Source organism: Denticeps clupeoides, chromosome 13 (genome assembly GCF_900700375.1).
Source record: "Denticeps clupeoides chromosome 13, fDenClu1.1, whole genome shotgun sequence".
NCBI lineage: Eukaryota > Metazoa > Chordata > Actinopteri > Clupeiformes > Denticipitidae > Denticeps > Denticeps clupeoides.
This window is the reverse complement of record NC_041719.1, coordinates 1,066,135-1,089,559: the sequence shown is the minus strand read 5'-3', so window position 1 is coordinate 1,089,559 and position 23,425 is coordinate 1,066,135. Positions and strand designations below refer to the sequence as shown.

The following is a 23,425-nucleotide window of genomic DNA, read 5'->3' as shown; positions in this document are numbered from 1 at the left end:
CTGCATTTTGTATTAGTTGTAGTGCTCACACTTGGTGACAGCGGGCAGCCATGACAGGCGCCCGGGGAGCATGTGTGTGTTGATTCCCAACCTCACTTTGGCAGGTCACCATTTGAACCCACAACCTTCCAATTACAGGGAGTGCAGAATTATTAGGCAAATGAGTATTTTGTCCACATCATCCTCTTCATGCATGTTGTCTTACTCCAAGCTGTATAGGCTCGAAAGCCTACTACCAATTAAGCATATTAGGTGATGTGCATGTAATGAGAAGGGGTGTGGTCTAATGACATCAACACCCTATATCAGGTGTGCATAATTATTAGGCAACTTCCTTTCCTTTGGCAAAATGGGTCAAAAGAAGGACTTGACAGGCTCAGAAAAGTCAAAAATAGTGAGATATCTTGCAGAGGGATGCAGCACTCTTAAAATTGCAAAGCTTCTGAAGCGTGATCATCGAACAATCAAGCGTTTCATTCAAAATAGTCAACAGGGTCGCAAGAAGCGTGTGGAAAAACCAAGGCGCAAAATAACTGCCCATGAACTGAGAAAAGTCAAGCGTGCAGCTGCCAAGATGCCACTTGCCACCAGTTTGGCCATATTTCAGAGCTGCTACATCACTGGAGTGCCCAAAAGCACATGGTGTGCAATACTCAGAGACATGGCCAAGGTAAGAAAGGCTGAAAGACGACCACCAATGAACAAGACACACAAGCTGAAACGTCAAGACTGGGCCAAGAAATATCTCAAGACTGATTTTTCTAAGGTTTTATGGACTGATGAAATGAGAGTGAGTCTTGATGGGCCAGATGGATGGGCCCATCAAGGGCAGAGAATTCCAGTCCGACTCAGACGTCAGCAGGGTGGAGGTGGAGTACTGGTTTGGGCTGGTATCATCAAAGATGAGCTTGTGGGGCCTTTTCGGGTTGAGGATGGAGTCAAGCTCAACTGCCAGTTTCTGGAAGACACCTTCTTCAAGCAGTGGTACAGGAAGAAGTCTGCATCCTTCAAGAAAAACATGATTTTCATGCAGGACAATGCTCCATCACACACGTCCAAGTACTCCACAGCGTGGTTGGCAAGAAAGGGTATAAAAGAAGAAAAACTAATGACATGGTCTCCTTGTTCACCTGATCTGAACCCCATTGAGAACCTGTGGTCCATCATCAAATGTGAGATTTACAAGGAGGGAAAACAGTCCACCTCTCTGAACAGTGTCTGGGAGGTTGTGGTTGCTGCATCACGCAATGTTGATGGTGAACAGATCAAAACACTGACAGAATCCATGGATGGCAGGCTTTTGAGTGTCCTTGCAAAGAAAGGTGGCTATATTGGTCGCTGATTTGTTTTTGTTTTGTTTTTGAATGTCAGAAATGTATATTTGTGAATGTGGAGATGTTATATTGGTTTCACTGGTAAAAATAAATAATTGAAATGGGTATATATTTGTTTTTTGTTAAGTTGCCTAATAATTATGCACAGTAATAGTCACCTGCACACACAGATATCCCCCTAAAATAGCTAAAAATAAAAACAAACTAAAAACTACTTCCAAAAACATTCAGCTTTAATATTAATGAGTTTTTTGGGTTCATTGAGAACATGGTTGTTGTTCAATAATAAAATTATTCCTCAAAAATACAACTTGCCTAATAATTCTGCACTCCCTGTATGGGTCTGTCTCCTTACTCACTAGGCGACTATTACATAGCAAGCGTTCAGCAGATGCCTTCAACCTGCAGATAAGGACGAACATTCACGGTATCTAAACTGTCCATGGGTGAAGCAGATCTGGATTAAGCAGTTGTGGATAGCGACATCACAGCTGCCATGATGTTCGAGTAAACTTCTGACCACAACCACGTATGCTGATCGTGCAGAGTTCCCGCCACTGGTGATGAGGGCCACAGCCTTGATTGTCTGGTATAAATGGAATAAAAAAGAATAAAAATACAGAATAGGTCCGTTTTAAACAAGGATGCACATGTCTGGCAGGATGGGCCAGACCACACTAGATTGTAGGTATTGATCTGGAGGTCTGGAGGTCACTTGGTGTTATCAGAGTTGCATCAGAGGGCTTGGGCTGAGTTCCAGGCAGGATTTTACAATTCTGGAGAAGGGCCTGTACGCGAATGTAGTTCCTTTCTACCAATTAAGCAAGAAAGATCTACCACAACGAACCAAAGCGGAATTCTGTGTCAATTCAACCTCTGCCTGCCAGCGGTGGAAGTGACTTTAATTCTAGTTGAGGCTCAGATGTCCAACACACTGCTGATTCGGCACCGATAGCTTAATATTTGAAGTATACAGTATTTCTGTTTATATATGTACGTATGTACTGGATTCGTTGTATTTCTCCATCATGCAAGCGCTCTTGCACCCAAGCTTTTCCTCGTCTTCCCACGAATGACCTGACGAAGGACCAGATAATGTCTGTCAACCACCCCTCAACTTTGTTCTGACTTCCTGTTGTGCTGTTCGCTAAATGTGATGAAATGGCGTGTAAAATAAAAACAAAATGAAGTCACCCATACACATGCCGTAATTCCGGCAATTAGTTGAATGTTTACTGGCTCGCCTGCGTTAATTAGAACTGAATTCCATTCCAACTCTCCTGGGTCTTCGTCTGTTTTCTGTCTGGTCATTAACAGTCTCATTAATCATTGATGGCCTCATTAATCATTAACCCAGTGCAACTGAGTTGTGCATAATTGCACCACCATGTTTGCATCCTTCCATGACAAACAAATGTCCCACCTGGGTAGAGCGTGACAGCAGAGGGCAACCTGGACATGAACCCGAGACGGTAGATACAGCAGTTTACGGAAGGCTTGGGCCTTGGTGGTTCTGTTTCCTCATAGTCTGAGGCAACCAACCCTAAACATGACCCTAACCCATGCACACAATAACGTACTTATGTACAGTTTGTCCAGTGAGTGATGTCAAACGAACCATTTTTATTCTATACCAGCTGTGGTCGACCATGATCACTAAGCAGAAGTTAACAGTCCTTGGTCTTGAATAATTTTGAGCCTGTGCTGGTTTTAGACAAATTAAACACCAAATTGATTGCGTCACTCATTATTCATTTACAGCATTTGATTGATGCTCTTATCCAGATTGACTTACATAAGCTTTAAAAAAAGTCCATCATAGAAATCCATCATTTTTTATAAAGTGATTGAAGTGATTGTCACATGTGATACACAGCAGCACAGCACACGGTGCACGCAGTGAAATTTATCCTCTGCATTTAACCCATCACCCTTGGTGAGCAGTGGGCACCATGACAGGCGCCCGGGGAGCAGTGTGTGGGGACGGTGCTTTGCTCAGTGGCACCTCAGTGGCACCTTGGCGGATCGGGATTCGAACCGGCAACCTTTTCCGAACCTCTTCCTTAACCGCAAGGTCACCGCTGCCCCCGAATCATTTGGCTCACTTGATCTGCAGATACCATCAGCGTAATAACTCTGAACCCAATTTTTTTTCTTTTGAAATAAAATGTACATAAGAGGCCTTTTTAATTCGTATTTCCTAGAAAGGAAGGTTTTTATCTTGCGTTTGAAGATCTTTAGTGACTCAGCTGTTGGAACATCTCATGGAAGTTCTTTCCACCGCCTAGTCTCCAAGACAGATGTCAGGCCACACAGGGAGGAGGCGAAAACACTCCACATCTTGAGAGAACTATAATGTTTCATAAATGAAGAGAACAAAAGGCACAATGGCCACAAACATAGAGAGAACAATGCAGCACAACCACACAAAACAGGGGAGTGGGGGAGAAAACCAACAGCCAAGATAGACAAGCATCATCTGGGGGTGATTAGAACCCCTGGCTCGTCCAGAGAAGAGTCTAAATCAGTGGTTCCCATCTTGGGGTCCACATCCCCCCTGGGCGGGGCGCAGAATTATATCTGCACGGAGGTTAACAAAACTGGTCCTCTAGCAATAACACACCCAGACTCGCTATAGAGACTAGAGCTGTAAATCTTCTGGTCTAGAGTACCCATTTTACTGGTGGTCATTAAATGTTCATTTAATTTGAGAGAGATGCTGAGACGGTGAAATGGAGGCAAGGATCTGGCCATTATATTTTAAACCCACACATTTCCATTCCCGTGGCCAGGTTCTTACATTACATTATTTAAACCCCACAGTGTAATGTTTGGGTCGGTTTGGTTCAAGCTGGATTCTGTCAGGTTCTGAGTGAAGTGATTGTCACTTGTGATACGCAGCAGCACACGGTGCACACAGTGAAATTTGTCCTCTGCATTTAACCCATCACCCTGAGTGAGCAGTGGGCAGCCATGACAAGCACCCGGGGAGCAGTGTATAGGGACGGTGCTTTGCTCAGTGGCACCTTGGCGGATCGGGATTCGAACCTTCAGGGGAAACCATATTATATAATATTATATAATATTCTTTTATATAAATACAATTTGGTTTGGGGGGTCCTGGCTCGTCTTGGACAGGCCTAGAGGACAGTAGTCTAATTTGTAGATGACCGGAGATTGGACAAGTATCTGGGTAGCCTGTGTTCGAGAGAAATCGGAAATGTGACATGAGCAGGAGAGGGAATTGTCCACAGTCACACTGAGGTAGAGACTGGAGAATCATCCTGGGAGATTTTATGGTCCTGTTCAGAAAGGATGAATTAAAGTTCAGTTTTGCTGGGGTTGAGTGTCAGATGGGACGTCATAATAATCATAATATCATAATGACTGGTGCCCATCTCCTGTTTGCTGGATGCAAGGCAGGGATAATTATTTCTGATTAAAGATGTAATGGTGACATCCACATTGATTTTGAACTTCAGACCACAACTGTATTTGCATTAGTACTGTTTGTTAGAATTAGAATTATTTATCTTTAAATTCATGGTATTCTCATCTAGGGCCAAGGAGGGTAGAGATGTGTGGTGGTATGATATCATGAGCACAATGAACAGAAGTTCTGGCTACACACCTAAAAAAAAAAAATGTCTCTAAAAACTCAATCAGAGCTACAGGGCATGAAGAGGAAATGGTTTCAGGGCTGTTATGGACATTTTAATTCTTCAAGCGTTTTTTCAGACCAGTTCACCAGTGGTTCTTTTCTTAACTGCTTCTCTATCAAGTATCATGAGACATGGAATACTTTTTAAACAATTTAAACATGCTACAGCCAGCCGAACATTCCACAATTAACCTGCACATGGTGAATATGTAGTTATGTGTACAACGCACTCTGTAAACAAGGCCGCACTGAGGTTTTGAGGCTTCTGGGTGAGAAGCATGTCACTGTCATCATATAAAACCATTACAAAATATTTATATATCTCTTAGTAATCATGGCATAATTATTATTAGTGGTAGTAGTATATTTTAGATGTTTAATGTATTAAAATCTACCCCCATTTGAATGTATGGCCTTTCATGACCTTTCCTGCTACTTCGTTTGGCCTTTCATTTAATGTAGGGACCACAAGGGGGCGATATAAAACAAACTCCATGTACAGCTTTTAATTTTTCTGAAAAAATAGGCAGCGATTATTGAATCATGAAAAACATATTACCATATCTTTTACATAACAAGATAAATAAAACTGATTTTTAAAAAAAAAATTGTAAACATTTCTTAAATACTTGCCCTGCTTCTTGCATCAGGACACGTGAAAATACACATCCGTATTTAGAATATGGTTTAGAGTTAATATTAGATCTTTGTGTATGATCCTGCTCTGGACCAGGGTGACCCTCCTCCTCAAACACGGCCATCATCTGAACATTAGACCGATCTGAAGTAAGCCAGCCTGCACTGGGTCATGAGGCATATGAGAAGGAGGATTTCTATTATCTATTGATTTCCCTTCCGTCATCAGCACATCTGGACCCAAACTGTAATGGCAAATAAGTCTGTGTGTGCTTAACCTTTCTTCCTGTTTTAGGTTCTATACATGTGTGAATGTGTGAATTTAGACCAATATGTGCTCAGCTTGTAATGCTAATCCTTGTTCTCAGGATCCATGTAATGCAAGTAAGTGATAAATGCAAGTAAGTGATTTTGTGTGTTAAGTGTGTGTGCTCAGTGAATCTATTCACCCATAAATTGTTTTCTAGCTGCGGAGACCTATAACGCCCCACCATCTGTTCAAGTGGTCATGATCTACTTCAAACCGCCTGGTTTTGTTCACCCAGCTCTCAGGGGAATCCCAAAACCCCCCCCATCATTTACTTCCACACCTATTAGGCCTTGCCGGGCCCTGCTAGTCTTATCTTGGTTTTTGGTGGGTCCTGGTCAGAGTTTCTCTGTATTCACTGCACACCTGTACGTGTGTTGGGCGGAGCTCATTCCAAGTTCACATGTTGTTCACCATTTAACTAAAGGTCAGAGTTCACACAGGCCGCAGAGCTTCTCAAATATACAATAATGTCTGGTATATATCAAGGTCAGAGTCAAGTGCACCTTTTGTCTTCATGGGTGGAAACGGGTACGTGCGTGGTTTAACAGCCCATGAACTGTGTTGTGACCATAGTAATAAAAAATAATAATGTGAGCATAATAACAAACAACGCTGTAGCTCTCTGAAGGTGTGTTTGTGATACTGGCCATGTTAATTAATCCTGTGTGGAATCACTGTTTGGCAAGAACTTTAGCTTAATTACCCATGCTTGGCAAAATTCACAAAGGAATACATGCATGTGGGTGCAATATGCTTCCATCTGAACGTCATCTCTAATTAAAACTAATTAAGGTAGAATTCAAAACAGTCCCAATGACTCCTAATGACGGCAGCTTCTTCATTTATTCATCATGTGTGTTCAGCGTTCAGAAATTACTCAAAATTGTTTGTCAGGTGCCCCATTTAGCACATTTTAGACTTTTTAACATATTTAACAATGAAATGAAATCAGTCCAAAACCAGCTCTTACATTTTAAAGAGGAAGCTTGTAAGAGCCTGTAAAAAGGAAGCTTGGAAGACCTCCAACATCTGAAAACACAGTGAACAAGAACCAGGGCTGCAAATGAACCCGAAAGAACCTTATTTCCAAATAATACACTTAACGTAAAGATCAAGCAAAGATCATTATATTTGATAACTAATAAGACATTTGGACAGATTTGTGTTACTGCATTGATATCATTTCATTCAGCAGCTTATGGGCCGTGCCTCCTCACCACACCTGAACTCCAGACCAGGGCTTCTTCCAGCAGCGCAGTGACCCCTTCTCTTTATTAATTCCTTGCACACAAGACCATAAGAAATTTGCAAGATTTCTTGGAGGGAGTTCGACTGATAATTTAGAATTTTGTCCAGATTTGAAAACCTGGATCATGTCAACCTTGGCCTTTTTCTAAGGCCAGGAATCAGTTGCACCGAACCACTTCTACAGCAGCAGTCTTGACATTAAACACCTGGAGATGTAAACCAGCATGTTTCTGGTCTTCTCCACTGCTTCCCCACACTGGTGAGAGCGTCATGGCTGGGATGCCGACCTGGAAGTGAGCGAGGCCAGGCATCCTGTATAGTAGTAGCCTAGTGGGTAACACACTCGACCTATGAACCAGAAGACCCAGGTTCAAACCCCACTTACTACCATCGTGTCCCTGAGCAAGACACTTCCCTGTCCCTGTAACTACACCTGGTAAATGCTGTAAATGTAAACGTATAAAACCCACCTTGAACATTGCAAGCTCATTGTTGAATTCTTCACGTTGCTGTAAGCCTTTCTATCTTGACTGACCTCCCCAGAAGTCAACTGATTGCCCCTGACGCCCGTTCTGGATTAACCTTGTTTGACCCGTCTCTTCTGTTGCCAACCGCTTACGTCCGGCCATTCTCCAGACCGCTGTATATATTTAATGTATATATTTATTTTTTTATTACTTTTCACTTTATACTTTGACTTCACTCATTTGCACACCTTCACCCTACCTGTTACACGTATTTTATGTTTTATGTTAAAGACATAAAAGTGTAATATTTGGTTATGTTTGTAATATTTGCAATACTGTGGTCAGTAGCAGTCACTAAAGCATTTCACTGCATACCATATCATATGAACCCGAACGCCAGCTCCCTGGCCTCTTCTCCCCCTTCAGCCACATCCTGGGGCAGCGGACCCGGCTTCCACACAGGACACACCCAGCACACCGCTGAGAGCACCAGGCCCTCCTGCAGCTGGGCTCAGCCACGTCCACCCGCACCGCCCAGCCAGGTACTCACCCCGCTCCACCAAATCACCAAAAAGGGCCGGCTGACATACACGAGGCAAATGTCTTATAACGTTCTGTCCATTTGCCTCGGTTATCGCCAGTGTCCTGTGTAAATGTAAATGTGCCATACTGAAGAAATATTGTATACGGGACCAAAAAAAAAAAAAAAGAAAAATCTACAGTTGCGGCGCAATAATCTGTGACATCATCCGTTGCTATGGCGGTTCTACCCAGATTCCTTCTGCAGTCCTCCCACGTGAGGCACTCAGAATGAAATAAAAGATGCCTGCTTCCGATCCATTTGGAAAGGATGTCTTTATGATCGCTTTCAGGGTCCTTTAACTGGGGTTATGCTTTTGTAACTATGCAGAATTACACAGGATACAGTAACCAGACCACCAGCGCTTTCATCTCGAAGCCGTTAAACGACAGGTTTCTGGCAGTGCAGATCCTGGTGGGTGTCTTCCTCTATCTGAACTGCCTGATGATCTTCACCTTCCTAAAGAACGAGGCCTTCAGGACAGACACGCGCTATGTTCTGTTTGCGCAGATGCTCTTCATGGACTCTGCCCTCATGGTTCTGACCGACCTGGCACTGATGGGGATCTACTTCCGCTGCCCCATCCCTGTCATCTCCTGCTGCGTGTTCAGCATGATCATGGACTGGCTCGCCATCGGGACGCCTTTTACTCTCATGGCCATGTGTCTGGAGCGCTACGTTGCCATTTGCATGCCTTTGAGGCATGGAGACATCTCCACGCCCAGGACCCGGAGGATGGGTCTCCTCAGTATCTGGCTCATCAGTACACTGATGCCTGTCTTCACCCTCATCTCCTTGCTGTGCTTGGTGCCCTCAAGCTTCTTCCTCTCCAGCACGCTGTGTACTGTGGAGATGATGATTGTGCAGAGCTGGCAACACAATGCTCGCAACATCTTATTACTTGTTTACTTCATCGGCATGTTCAGTGCCACCATCTTCTCCTATGTTAAGATTATGAAGGCTGCCAGAGCGGCCTCGTCACAAAACAAGAGCTCCACCAACAAGGGTCTGCGAACGGTGATTCTGCACGCCTTCCAGCTGCTGCTCTGTCTGATCCGGTTCATATGCCCGTTCATCGAAATGGCCGTCATCCAGATTGACTTCTTAATTTATGTGGATCTCAGATACTTCAATTTTGTCATGTTCCTCATTGCGCCCCGTTGTCTGAGTCCGCTGATCTATGGCCTAAGAGATGAAAAGTTTTTCATTGTTTTAAGGAACCATGCTTTTTTCGGCCTCTACACCTTTATTTCCCCGCTCTGTATTAAAGTCAAGTCCAGTCGGGTGAGAACATCTTCAGCTGGACATGACTGGAAATGAGAGAGTGTAAATACTGTCTGTATACTAAACCTAAAATGAACAGGAACAAAGCGTTGACCTTGTACTTTCCAAATGGACAATAATTTTAATCGTTGTCATGATTGTCACTGATTTTGTGAAAATTGTAATTGCATTGCTCTATTTGTATTGTAATCATGCCATATTCAGCTCTGCTGCCACCAATCAAATGTGAATCATCAATTTATGAAGTTGTTATAATGAGGGCGTGTTACAGAGAAGTTGTGTAAATTTGTAATACCGTTAAATCAATGTCACTGACATCTCCCTGCCACAGGGACGTAGCACCTTCGCCCACCTTCTCCTGCATTCTGAACTTCAGTCGTCAGCCGGTCCCGTCAGTCACCGTCGGCTCCCTGTAAACTCTGCACCACCAGACACATGAAATGACTTTTCCGGGTGTTTCCAGCGTGCACTTCCTGTCTGCCTGTTTTGTATATTATATAAGTTATATGCACGTAGTGTTCTTCACCTTGTTCACTTTTTCTTTGTGTGTCCTAAGTTTAATAAAAGACTGTTTGACTACACTTGCGCCTGGGTCCTCTGTCCCCACCATTACAGGCACAAAACTCTGGGCAAATTCCTCCTGATTCTACAGTATAATGCATGGCAGATGATAAATCAATTTCTTGATAAAAATTGGCGCTTATTTCAGTTTTCTGCATGTACTTTCACTGATGTAAAGCTCTTAAAATTGAACTCTGGGATACCCTGGCATGGACACAGGCCCTGAACCACGTTGCTCTAGTAACCACCCCCTTTCTGTCTGTTAACCAGTGTTTGCACAGAATCCCTCCTGGTATGTCCACTGTCTGTGTGACCACCACCCATCGTTCCGTCACTTTACGAATATTATCTATCTACCAACAGGCTGTGAAGGCCCAGGTTATGTCTTGCATTGTGTCTGATAACAGTCACAGGCCTAGAGTTGTCTTTAATGTATTTAATCATATTATTAATTCATGTAAGGTTTATTAATATTATTATTATTAATGCACAGCTAGTGCTGTGCCCTCACCTAGATTTTTGTAAACAATTTGTTGAATGTTTTACAGAGAAGGTTTTAACGATCAGATTCTATATGTCCTGTAGACCCCTGCGCGTTTCCCATGTGCACAACTTTCATATCTAAAAGAATCCAACACCTAAAACCCTCTTATTGAACAATTCACAGTCTTGTGTTGTTCCATCCTGTTTTAAACAGGCCGCAGTACAGCCACATCATCTAGATCTGAAGGTTGGCGGTTCGAAGACTGGGGTAGTCCATGCAGGGCCTTAACCCACCATCCTTCTTAGACACGGCCGGTGAGGTGGAAGGACGAATGCCTCTGCCGCAAACTGCTCCGTGGCCATGTACCCTGTGTTAGACAGGAAAGAGTAAAGATGTCCTCGGGCGGTGTTGTTCCCAGAGGCAGATCAATGGCCATGTCACCTGGTAATAAAGTGGCCGCAGGATCAGTGTCAAAATCCAGACACCTCTGCCCCTCACCAACGCTGCCCTCGATGCTCTCTTGGGTGCTGTGTACTTCACCAAGTTTGTGCAATGCACCCGCCATCTTTCAGCGGTTCATGAACATCACAGTGCACGGCATGCTTGGACGGTGGGTGTACTCCTACCTGGATGATGTGCTCATCTGCTCACACATCCAACACATCCTGAAGAGACTGCTCGTCTAACGACTCCACTGTAAATTGGAAAAAATGCGCTTTCCACCAGTGCTCCACATTTCTGGGTTTCACCATCTCACCCCAGGGTGTGGCGATGGACCCCAAGAAGCTTAAAGCAGAGGTGTCATGGCCCCTACGCACAAGCTCAAGCAGCTGCAACGGTTTCTTGGGTTTGCGAACTTCTACCGTCGCTTCATCCATGGGTACAGTGCAGCCCCCCTCACTGCTCTCACAAAGACGTCCTTTAGCCATCCAAGCCATCCAGTCCCTGTGTCATCGATTCACCCCCGCACCTATTCACGCAGACGCACCAGCGCTACAAATGCATGGATCAATTTACTGTTCGAGGTCAAAACTGTGAAATATGTGAAAACCTGTTTGAATTTGTATTCTGCTCACTGTGAGTTGGTGTGGTTTTCCTCTCCAAAAGCATGCGGACAAAGGCAGTCATGTGCATGATATGTATTTAGCTACTGTGGATAGTGAGTAAATATTTGGACATATTTTTCATATAGCTATAACAAAGCACACGATATATACATTATATGGGATCAGTGGGATCAGTGCAGACTAGAGGAGTAATTCATACCACCATTACAGCTGTTCTTTATCGAACCACAAAGCCATATCTGAAGCCATAGATTAGCGGAGCGATTGCCCTGGAAACAATAGAAAAGGCAAAAAAAGTTGAAACAGCCAACAACGATGTTAATGTGAATACTACCCTTCTCCAGAACCTTCGCCTCAATGTTGGGACAAATGACCTCTACAGTGGAGCGGAAGAGCTGTAAGAGGTGCGTTGGCCTTTCCTGGCTGCCTGCTTGTTGTCACCAGAGGCTCTATGAACCACATAAATGTAAGAACCATAGCAGAAGAGCACAACAAGAACATTGAGCACACAGATTAAAATGAACATATTACTTCGAATTATCATATAACCTTCATCAAACAGCATAATTTCATAATAGCAAAATGTGAGCTTGGTAAAGAAGTTCTGGGAAGCCTTCAAGAGCAGGATTATTATTTCTGTAAAAGGCCTTATGAGGCTTATTAACCAGATCTGGGCTGTGATTAGTAAAGTGTGCTCTGGGGTGTCTGAAGGGCAGGCAGATGGCAACATAGCGTTCCAGACCAAGCTGGTCCATGATCATGCACATGCAGAAGCTCACAGGCAGGAACAAGAACACGTGACAAGTGATCACAACTAAACACAGAGTCAGCCATTAATATCTGGGAACAGAAGACATATCGAGCTCCTGCTTGGAGAGCCTCCCAGTTTAAATAGACAAAGAGCATGAAGAGGTTGATGCAAACAAAGGGCCACACAAACACTTGATGGATGCTGACAGCTATCATTTTTGGGATGAAGCCACACTGGATAAAAAATGCAAAACAGAAGTACAAACCTTGTTCGTCAGTATGAACATTAGTCACTGTATCTTACATGCATTTACAATGAACTTCTGCCTGGAAGCAGTTATTTATAAAGCTGGAACGGTCATCATTAGTCAGTTGATTTGCACGAAACAGAATATCACTCTTATATTAATTCTTATATTAATTTGGTACTTAACAAACTGGATGCGATTTCTTAGATTACCGCTAATTTATTATTATTCATTTTTTTTGCAGCACATATATTTGCAAATGTATTTACATTTCCAGTATTCGTTTCCTAGCTCCCCTGGATAAAAGGGTTTATACCCATTGGTGAAATTCCATATAGAAGCAAACATCAGAGTTTTTCTCCCTCCGTCTTAAATCTTTTCAACAACTAAATCTCAGTTCTTCACAGCTTGTGTCATGTCTGGCCACCAGGGGGCGCCTGTCTACATGAAAAAGAATTGTTAAACAATTTACTGTGGCACATTCATTAAGGGCTTCTTAATTCAGATCCCCTGTTTTATCATTTCATGTCCAAGGCTGGTTGAGCAATAAAGTTCACGGATTTGGTTGTTTCCTTCATCTGAGCTTCCAGGTCATGTACATCCTGTCTGACCTCTACCACTGATGCCCGGGCTGGCCGCCATGAGAACAAGGACGGCTGGTCCAATGTGTCCCCCTGGTCGAGAGTTTTTTGGGAGAGCGCTCTATGGGCTATGGGACCCAGCCACCAGGGCCGACCCAACTGGGCCATGGATGGATGCCCATCTGGATGCTTAGAGAGAGGCCACTGACTTCCTGGGCCTTCCTGTCCATCCCACAGCTGGCGGAAGAGGACCCTGATGATGACATGGATCCAAAGGGGTCTGGTGCTGCCACCTGCACCGCTACAATCTTGGGTTTGTCACAGCCGTTTGGCATGGCGAGGCAGGTGATTTGAAATGATGACAAGATGTGACGAGGAGGAAGGACGCACATTGCATGTGTCTAATCCGTGATGAACAGAACAGGGGAGACATGTAACGTCCACGAAGGGGGGAAGCAAGTCCATACACTGAATCTTTTTGAATATGAATGGAATGAAAAATGACTAATGATTGATCCATTTACGACATTTATCAGATACGGCATTCACGATGGACAAGTTGTGGTAGTCCTGCCGAGACGGCTTCAGGCCAGTGTGGTACCGTTACCTTGTCTGCAGACGCCCGCCGCTGCAGTCAGTCTCCGGATCGCCCCGCTTCTCACCTTCTCACCTTCAACGCCATCCAGACATGGGAGTGTGGGGCAGGAGTCCTCGACCGTCTGGAGAACCCTGCGGAACATGAAGCCAACACTGGCCAGGGACAAGGGGGCTGGTGGCATCCTTCAGGCGAGTTGCGGCCTGGATCCAAATCTGGTCAGGTCACTCTGTCACGGCTGTTCGGCATGGTGGGCAGGTAACCTGAAATGATGACAAGACATGACGAGGAAGAACAACGCATTCGCACGAGGTCACGAAAAAAGGGTTTTATTCCATGATGAGCAGGACAGGGGAGACATGCGGTAACAGGTAACATGTAACAATGACCCGACAGCGAACAGACACAAACAGGGCAGCTTTATACAACCAGACACAGGTGAACACGATCAGGAAACCTGAAACAGGACCAACGTGAAACTCCAGTGAGATCAACTGCACGATTAACAATTGTAAGTATTGATCAAATATGCTGATTATGACAGACTTCCGGTGGACAATGAGGCAAAGCCCCGCCCACACGAGAGAACCAGATGTGCAACCGAATCCTCAGGCAGTGTAAACGTAAAAGAGGACAGAGTCACACTGAAACTGAAAGTCTCAGAGGCGAAATGAAAAAGAGTGAGATCTAAAAAAAAACGTGAAAAAATGTGGATTGTCAAAATTGCAACTTATTGCTTTTACATTTCATTGTCTTAATTTTGTGTGATATTAGGAAAGTTTTGTTTCAAATTTTTGGCACAAATCTGATTCCATAAAACACAGGCTAAGCTTAAAAAATGTAAGTAATCTGTCACAAATAATATTTTAGCATTGATGTATTGTAAAAAACAGGAAAAATATTAGGTTTGACAGATTGCGTCAATTTTTTAAAGTTTAGTCTGCGTTTTTTCAGTGTGGTGGGTTGTACGAGACTAGTCATAACTTCAGGTGACCTCGCAAGGTTTTTCAAGTCAGAAGAAGGATCTTAAAAAGTCAATTCAATATTTAAGTGGAAGCCAGAGCAAGGAAGACAAAAGTGATCATACTTTCTCGAACGTGTAAAAACCCTGGCTGCAGAGCAGAACAACCAGAAAACAGAGTTTCATTAAACTTTCACGTTATTTTAATGCACAAAAGCACCTTTGAAGATGAATAAGATGTTCCCCGCAAATGTTCCCGTTTTTTCCTGGCTGTACCCTGCCAACACGTTCATAAACTCTGGACTGTCTGTTTGCAAATGAATTTACATTACGGCTTGTTGTTACCTGCGGTGGGTGGGCTGACACACCCTGCACATGATGTTCCACGACTGCAACATTAATATGGCTTGCATGGAAATACATAATGAGCAAATGACGTCACTTTGTTACTATAGCAGTATCATGTTTAATGTCCACCCATTTCCATATTTCTCACAATAAAAGCAGATGGAACCTTCAAAGCAGAAATTCTGTTCTATAAAACAGCTGATATATATATATATATATATTTCCTTTCTGATGTACCAAAACTTGAAAAGAAGTATTCATATATATTTATCTGCATTACCCAGCAACTAAATCATTCTCAGGAATTATGCAGAATTCTACAGCATATGGTAACATTTTCATCAATGTGTTTGTAACTTCATTAATGACGAGTTTTCTTATCGTGCAGCTGGTAGTAGTTGTGATATTCCTCTACATCAACTGCCTGATGATCTTCACCTTCCTGAAGAAAGAGGCCTTCAGGACGGACACACGCTACATTCTGTTTGCTCAGACGCTCTTCACAGATTCTGCTTTAATTGTCTTAACAAACCTGGCCGTTCTGGGCGTTCATTTCCAGGTTTCCATTAACTTTGTGGTCTGCATTTTCTTTTCCAATATCATGTCTTTGCTCACAGTCGTTTCACCTTTGACCCTTGTTGCCATGTGTTTGGAGCGCTATGTCGCTATCTGTATGCCTCTGAGGCACGCTGACATCTCCACTCCCAGGACCAGGAAGGTCGGCCTTCTAACCACTTGGCTCATCGGTACCCCGATACCTTTGATAACTGTGCTCTCAGCATTCATCTTAATTCCCCCAAGGTTTTTGGTTGGAGATGTTGTGTGCAGTGTAGATGTGTTATTTGTAGAGGACTGGCAGAACCTTTCGAGAGCAACTTTATTTCAGTTATATTTTGTTGCCATGTTTGGAATCATCCTCTTCACCTACATTAAGATCATGCAGGCTGCTAAGATGGCATCATCGGATAAGCAATCAACTCACAAAGGCCTCCGAACTGTGATTCTTCATGCTTTCCAGCTACTGCTGTCTCTACTCCAGTTTCTATGTCCCTATGTGGAAAAGATGGTCATGGAGTTTGACATATTACTTTTCATAAATCTAAGATACATCAATTTTCTATTGTTCATCCTTTCACCACGTTGTCTTAGCCCACTAATTTACGGATTAAGAGATGAGAAATTTTCTGTTGTTTTAAGAAATTATGCTTTTTTTGGACATTACACGTTTGTTTCCAATTTGTTCAGATCAAATAAATCCAGAGTTCAGACCAAAACTAATCCTATGGTAATATGATTCTAATTATACTGTACTGATACCGTCTTTACTACATTAGACTTCAGTAAAAGTCATTGCAAAAATTTTGCAAATACATTTTGATGGAGGATTGCTGCCAAGGCCAGACTTGGCCTCCTTGTACTTGAAAAGTAATACTTATAATGTCAGAACAATGTATAATGTATGATGTATAATTTATCTTTTTGTGCAGCCTTTGAAAAAACACCATCCTGTAGAACATAAAACAATACATTTTTTAATTGTAAACAGTAATTAGATAAAAACGGAACCTGAAACATCCCAGAAATCTTGATAACATGCTGGTTCTTTTTTTAATTTCCTCTTGTCTATGTGCTTGGACTGTGTCATGTCTGTCATAAAAACTGCCCGCCTGCCATTTTGTATTGTATAAAATCTGAAACTAATAAGGTTCTTTTACAACTGATTTCTGTTTTTCGTTTCTCCAGCATCTAGCATTTAAAGTTTCAGTTTAGTCCAGTGTGCGCGAGCAGATTTACAAACAGATAGACACATTAATATATTATTATAAAAAATGATTTATTTATTTTGGACATTTGTTTTATTGCTGTATTTCATCTGTTCATCCACAGCTTCATCTGTCAGAACATCTGTTTCAGAACTACTTAATTAACTTCCGGCGCCCCCAGCGAGTGGCAGCCTGTTACGGCAGCTTTTTTTATTCTATTTTATTCTCTTTACTTTTTTTGTTTTATAGCCCATAACTCGAATCCGACAACATTTTTGTATATTTTGCACTACCGTTTCATGCTAGTTTTAACCATTCTTGTCTGGCATTTTTGACTTTTTTCACCTGTGTTTGGAGACCCGGCACGCTGCTCCTTTACACTCGTGATCAGCTGTGCGCTGCACCTGCAGCGGAGCTAACCGGGCGACAGACCCGACATCCCCAGCTACAGAGGAAGAGATGGGGGTGTCGCGCCGGGAGGGAGCGTCGCCGTCCGAGAAGGAGACGATATAGACCATCTCTACCTTCTGTAGTCACGGGCAAGGTGAGGTCTTTGCCCAACAAGATGGACGAGCTAATGGCGCTAACCCGGTACCAGACTGAATTCCGGCAGTGTAGCATCATAATGCTAACGGAGACCTGGCTAACACCGGTAACTCCGGACACAAACGTGGCTCTGCCCGGATTCCAGCTGTTGTGGGCGGACAGAACAAAGGAGAGTGGTAAGAGGAAAGGAGGGGGACTGGCAATGTTTGTGAACGACAGATGGTGTAACCCTGGGCACACCACTGTGAAAGAGCAACTTTGCAGTAGAGACATTGAGCTGTTAGCCGTTAGCATGCGACCATACTACCTCCATAATTCTCGTATGTTATCGCGATAACGGCGTATGTCCCCCCCTCGGGCAACGCGGAGGCAGCCTGTGACATCTCCCACCTCATGCAGGAAACTCTGACAGCACTGAGCAGCTCCTTCAGTGGCAGGCTACTGCACCAACGATGTGGGAATGAGAGGTTCAGAAGGTCTTTTCTTCCAACCGCTGTCAGACTCTATAACAAAGACCTCACAGCTGACCACACACACACAGACAAACAAACACACTTCGGTACATTTAGTTAAATTGTAAATTGTTTAAATTGTAAATTTGTAGATATATACAGATACATATTTATCTTATTTTTTGTGCTGCCTATTACCTCTGTTTTTGCTGCTATTACCTTCTGCTTCTATCCACTTTCTGCCGTGACAATTGCAATTTCCCACTTGTGGGACTAATAAAGGTTTATCTTATCTTACATTTACATTTACGGCATTTGGCAGACGCCCTTATCCAGAGCGACTTACAATGTGCTTTCAAGTAACCATCGATGAAGTGATCAGTTCTGGTTCACTAGGACCCCAACTATTAATACAATCTTTTTATTCACTCTGTTGTAGATTCTGTACACAAGTTCGACAATAAGAAAGTTACAATTTAATCTAAATATTCGTTAAAGAGGAAGGTCTTGAGCTGTCGTTTGAAAGTGCTCAGTGACTGAGCTTTTCTGACCTCGAGGGGAAGTTCATTCCACCACCGAGGGGCCAAGACGGAGAAGAGTCTAGATGAATGTTTTCCTTTTACCTTCAGAGATGGAGGGACCAGGCGAGCAGTACTGGAGGCTCGGAGTATACGAGGTGCAGTGCGAGGTGTAATAAGGGCTGTGAGGTAGGATGGGGCTACTCCATGTTTGGCTTTGTAAGCCAGCATCAGTATTTTGAATCTGATGCGTGCAGCTACTGGGAGCCAGTGGAGGGAACGTAGCAGAGGGGAGGGGTGGTGTGGGAGAATTTGGGAAGGTTGAAGATCAGTTGTGCTGCTGCATTTTGTATGAGTTGTAGTAGTCCAGTCGTGAGATTAATAAGGACTGAACCAGTAGTTGGGTGGCCTGGGTTGACAGATAAGGGCGGATTCATCTGATATTGTAGAGAAGGAATCTACATGAGCGGGAAAAGTTGCTGATGTGAGTGAAGAAGGAGAGTTGGTTGTATATTGTTGTATATTGGAGGTGATGGGCTGCCATCCAAGACAAGATGTCGGTTAGACATGCAGAGATTTTGGAAGCAGCATGTAGATCAGAGGAAGGAAAGGAGAAGAGGAGTTGTGTGTCATCACCTTAGCAGTGGTAGGATAATCCATGTGAGGAAATGACCTCACCAAGTGGTCTCATGTAAAGGGAGAAAAGGAGAGGACCTAGCACCGAGCCTTGAGGGACACCAGTGAAGAGTCTATGTGAGGTAGTGGTGGATCCTTTCCAAGTCACTTGGTAACAATCTTACTTATGACTTTTGCATGTGTCTAGCCCTGCTTACATAATCTCCCCATTGATTCCGGTCACTCCTCTGTGACCTGCTCTTGGGTCTTGGGACCAGAATGACGACCTACCAAAGAAACACAGCCACTGCACAGTGCTTGGAAGAAGTGGTCACATGGACAAGAGTGGACCATGACCGGATTCGCTGAGTCCACTTCAGGGCTGCCAGTCAGTCCCAGTGCCGACCACTGCTCCACCCGACAGCGCATTGTCCCAGAGCAGCAGAGAGGAAATCAACCAGATCAGTGCCAGAGTATGGGACTGCAGTTACGGCTCACTATGTTACACTGGACCTCGTTTATCAAATGGAGTGTATATTATGGTGGAAAAATCACAGTACGATAAGTTTAATTTGTGATTCATGAAAGAGGTGTACCTGTGCCAATCAGTGGGTAGCACACCTTTATGACATGAAGGGACAGAAGGTGGCAAAGAAGAGAAATTTCTCTGACACGGAAATTGACGTCATTACAACCGGGGTAGAGAAGACTTTCTCTAATAGTTCTGTGGCGGCGGAGGCCGGCCAAGAGTATGAGACCAACATGGGGGATTTACATGTATGTGGCCAGGCGATTGGCAAAATCAGGGGGTGAGAAGTGCTGCTTTCCCGCTTGTTTAGTAGGAGTGTCTGTTGGCCCCACCTGCTGTCCCCAGTGCAAATAAAATGTTATTTCTGCACATGGCAAGATGACTGAAGCGCCTCCTTACTTGTCATAGTGACAATGATTGGCCACATTGGTGTCAGAAGTGGGATTTAGGCAACCACACCACAAAAGGAGGAGAAGAAAGTGGAGATTGTGTTGTGCCCTACCTGGTCGACCAGATGGAATGAGTGAGCAGGGTGGAGGCAGCGGTCCCATCAGCAGCACCCTCTACTGTCAATCTCCCACACTGCGATGGACATACGCCACTGGAGCCTTACCTCGCTCACGTGCGGCTGGTGGCGTGGCACAATGGATGGAGCCCGGCACAGATGGTGGTCCATATCGTGCTATCTCTGAAGTGGGGGGCTATCAAGGTCCTCCTCAACCTGCCAATGCTGGCACAGCACGACTACACAAACCTGCTGAATGCATTGGTTTGGACAGTGGGGGAACAAAGCAGTCATAAGGGAGAACCCGGATTCCAGTGACGCACCTCCGGTAATCGCCAGTTCCCCGCCATAATCCATGTCATGTTTTTATCGGTTCCCCAAGCGTGACATACTCTCGGAGGCCTACGAAAGCTACCATGGGGTCGAGAGGATCTGTCACGCTGTCCATGTTCCCCCTGGTGATTCCGGAGGCGGGGAGTACGGACGAATCCATGCGACCGGACCTCGATGGCCTACGAAAGCTACCGTGGGGTAGCACAGTTCAGGTGCTCCCAGCGTTAACCGAGACGAGGGAGGCAGCCAACTTTCCAGCGGGGCGTGCCGGAGACTGACTGGAGTGACGGTGCTTGTGGACGGCGATCAGGATGCTGGTCCCCCACGGACGAGCCATGCTTTGGCCCGGGCCTGACGCCGCCAGTGCAGGACTGCCGCCACTCGTCCTTATGGACTTCTCCCCCCTTTCATGGACCGTTTTGTGGGGCACTCCCAGGTGGTAGTGCCTTTGAGGGGGGAGTACTGTCATGATCCGGACCGGCAGGGTTGACTCCGGATCCGGAGTTCGAACCGGAGTTTCATGTTCGTCCTGTGTAATGTTCCCTGATCATGTTCACCTGGTGTATATTTATATAATTGTATAAATCTATCCTGTTCGTGTCTGTTTGCCGTCAGGTCATTATGCGTGTAGATGTTCCCCTGTCTCGTGAAGTTTGTATTAAACCGCTGTCGCGTGAAATCGTGTGAATGCGTCCTCCTTCATCGCCATGTCCAGCCCACCCGTGACAGAGACAAAAGACAGTGCTGCTTCATCACAGTCTTGATTTCATTACAGTATCACCGAGATCATCGAAAGCCACCACTGCTCCACAGAACACGGTATCACAACCAGAAAAGCAGGGCGGCAAGAGAAAACACAAAGCAGCCATTGTCATGCATTACCCTGGAAAGTTAAAGTGAAGTGATTGTCATTGTGAAACACTGCAGCACAGGACACGGTGACACAACAAAATGTGTCCTCTGCATTTAACCATCACCCTTAGTGAGCAGTGGGCAGCCATGACAAGCACCCGGGGAGCAGTGTGTGGGGACCGTGCTTTGCTCATTGGCACCTCAGTGTCACCTTTCCGGTTCGGGATTCGAACCCACAACCTTCTGTTTACAGGTCCGCTTCCTTACCTGCAAGGCCACTACTGCCACCTGGACACAGTCGCCAAGTCCAAAACATGCCAGCAGCTACGAGCCCTGTTGGTGCTGAGCAACCACCTGTTCCCTGCACGGGACGAAGACTGTGGCCTCACCAAGTGGGTGCAACACTCCATTGACTCAGGAGATGCACCCCATATCTGACCGTGACCACATCAGGTGCTGCTGGCTAAACGACAAGCAGCAGGGCAGAAAATTCAGAAGATGGCAGTGGGCAGAATTATCCAGCCATTATCCTTGCGAAAAAGAAAGACAGTTCCTGCCGTTTTTGCGCGGATTACCAGCGTTTAAATGCAGTGACGTGCAATAGCTCATTCCCACTCCCATGCATTGATGAGACCCAAGATTATGTGGCTGGGTCATGGTGGTCAATGGTCTTCATGATAGGACAAGGACTGCGGGGGTTTCCATAATGCCCTTTGGACTGTGCAACAGCCCGGCCATGTTTCAGCATTTGATGGAGCACATGCTCGCAGAAATTCTGAAGTGTGTTGTTTACTTGGACGACAGCGGTTGTTTACAGAGGACATATGAGGGGTGGTCTTAGCCTAGTGGGTAACACACTCGCTTATGAACCAGAAGACCCAGGTTCAAACCCCACTTACTACCATTGTGTCCTTGAGCAAGACACTTAACCCTAAGTTGCTCCTGGGGGGGACTGTCCCTGTAACTACTGATTGTAAGTCACTCTGGATAAGGGCGTCTGGTAAATGCTGTAAATGTAAATGTACATACTGGTCAAGTTCCAGTAGACAGGGGAGTGTGATGACAGGGAGTGAAATATACCAGTAACTGCAAGAGCCATTGGTGAGCGCGCAGGTGAGCGAGTAGTAGCATACTACAGCAGGACTCTGAGCAGGGCAGAGTGGAACTGTTGTCTCAACCGACGCGAGCTGCTGTCAGTAGTACAAGCCCTTTGCCACTTCCGGACTTACCTGTGTGGCCATCAATTCTGGTTGAGGACAGACCACGCTTCGCTCATCTGGCTCTTGGGGTTCCCCTGCCCAGAAGGATAACTCACAAAATGGATATACTCTCCAGGAGAATAATTTTGATATCCAGCGTTGCCCTGGCAAGTTACATGTCTCCCTTTGGCCCTATGAAGCAGCACAGTGATGCTTCTGTGAACACTCTAAAGAGCAAGAGGGGGAAGAGGCTGCTGGGTGTGCACTGGATGATGGCGATACGCTCGAGATGCTAGATCACACTCAGCTGAGCTAAGAGTGAGAAACTGTCTGCAGCAGGCATGCGAATGGATCAGCGCACAATGAAAACCAGACTGGGCACTGACCAAGGCGCTACGCTCCCACTGCCCCGGAGGGCCAACGGACTATATTACAGCTGGTGGTGTCCCAAGAACTTAGGATAAACATGCTGAGAGCAGGGTACATTAACATGCTGGGGCAGGACATTTTGGTGTGGCCAAAACAAGAGGAGGGTATAGGACCATAGGCAGGGAGGGTATAGGAAAAAGGCAGATGGCAAAATTGGCCAGACATCGGAGGGGGCCAGGACAGGTGCTGCAGAATATCTCCAAGGTAGAGTACAGGGTGAGTTAGCCACTGGAAGACTGTTGTGTTACATCGTGACCAGCTGAAACCCTACCACCCTCATGGAGGACAGAGTGAGATCTCTCTAGCCCCCGACATCAGAAAAGGGCAGTGGTGGCCTAGCGGAAGCGACCCCAGTTCCAGTAGGTTGCCAGTTGCCAGTTCGAATTCTGAAGCGCCAAGGTGCCACTGAGGTGCCACTGAGCAAAGCACCGTCCTCACACACAAGGGTAATGGACTAAATGCAGAGGACACATTTCATTGTGTGCACCATGTGCTGTGTATCACAATGACAATCACTTTACTTTGAAATACTTTGACATCAGCCTGAACATGGGGGATCGGGGCAAGAC

The 23,425-nt window shown here is 45.0% G+C and overlaps 2 protein-coding genes across 2 annotated transcripts; both read left to right on the top strand.

Moving 5' to 3' along the window:
- Positions 1–8,523: 8,523 nt before the first annotated feature.
- Positions 8,524–10,101, top strand: LOC114802454 (odorant receptor 131-2-like). The gene has a single exon (XM_029001375.1). It carries the CDS (start codon positions 8,561–8,563, stop codon positions 9,554–9,556), a length of 996 nt encoding a protein of 331 aa, XP_028857208.1. The 5' UTR covers positions 8,524–8,560; the 3' UTR covers positions 9,557–10,101.
- A 5,378-nt stretch (positions 10,102–15,479) lies between these two features.
- Positions 15,480–16,409, top strand: LOC114802167 (odorant receptor 131-2-like). The gene has a single exon (XM_029000865.1). The coding sequence runs from the start codon at positions 15,480–15,482 to the stop codon at positions 16,407–16,409; it is 930 nt and encodes a 309-aa protein (XP_028856698.1).
- The last annotated feature ends 7,016 nt before the right edge of the window (positions 16,410–23,425 follow it).

Excerpts from the sequence above, each read along its gene's own strand:
- LOC114802454 (XM_029001375.1), top strand. The coding sequence starts at position 8,561 with ATGCAGAATTACACAGGATACAGTAACCAGACCACCAGCGCTTTCATC.
- LOC114802167 (XM_029000865.1), top strand. The coding sequence starts at position 15,480 with ATGACGAGTTTTCTTATCGTGCAGCTGGTAGTAGTTGTGATATTCCTC.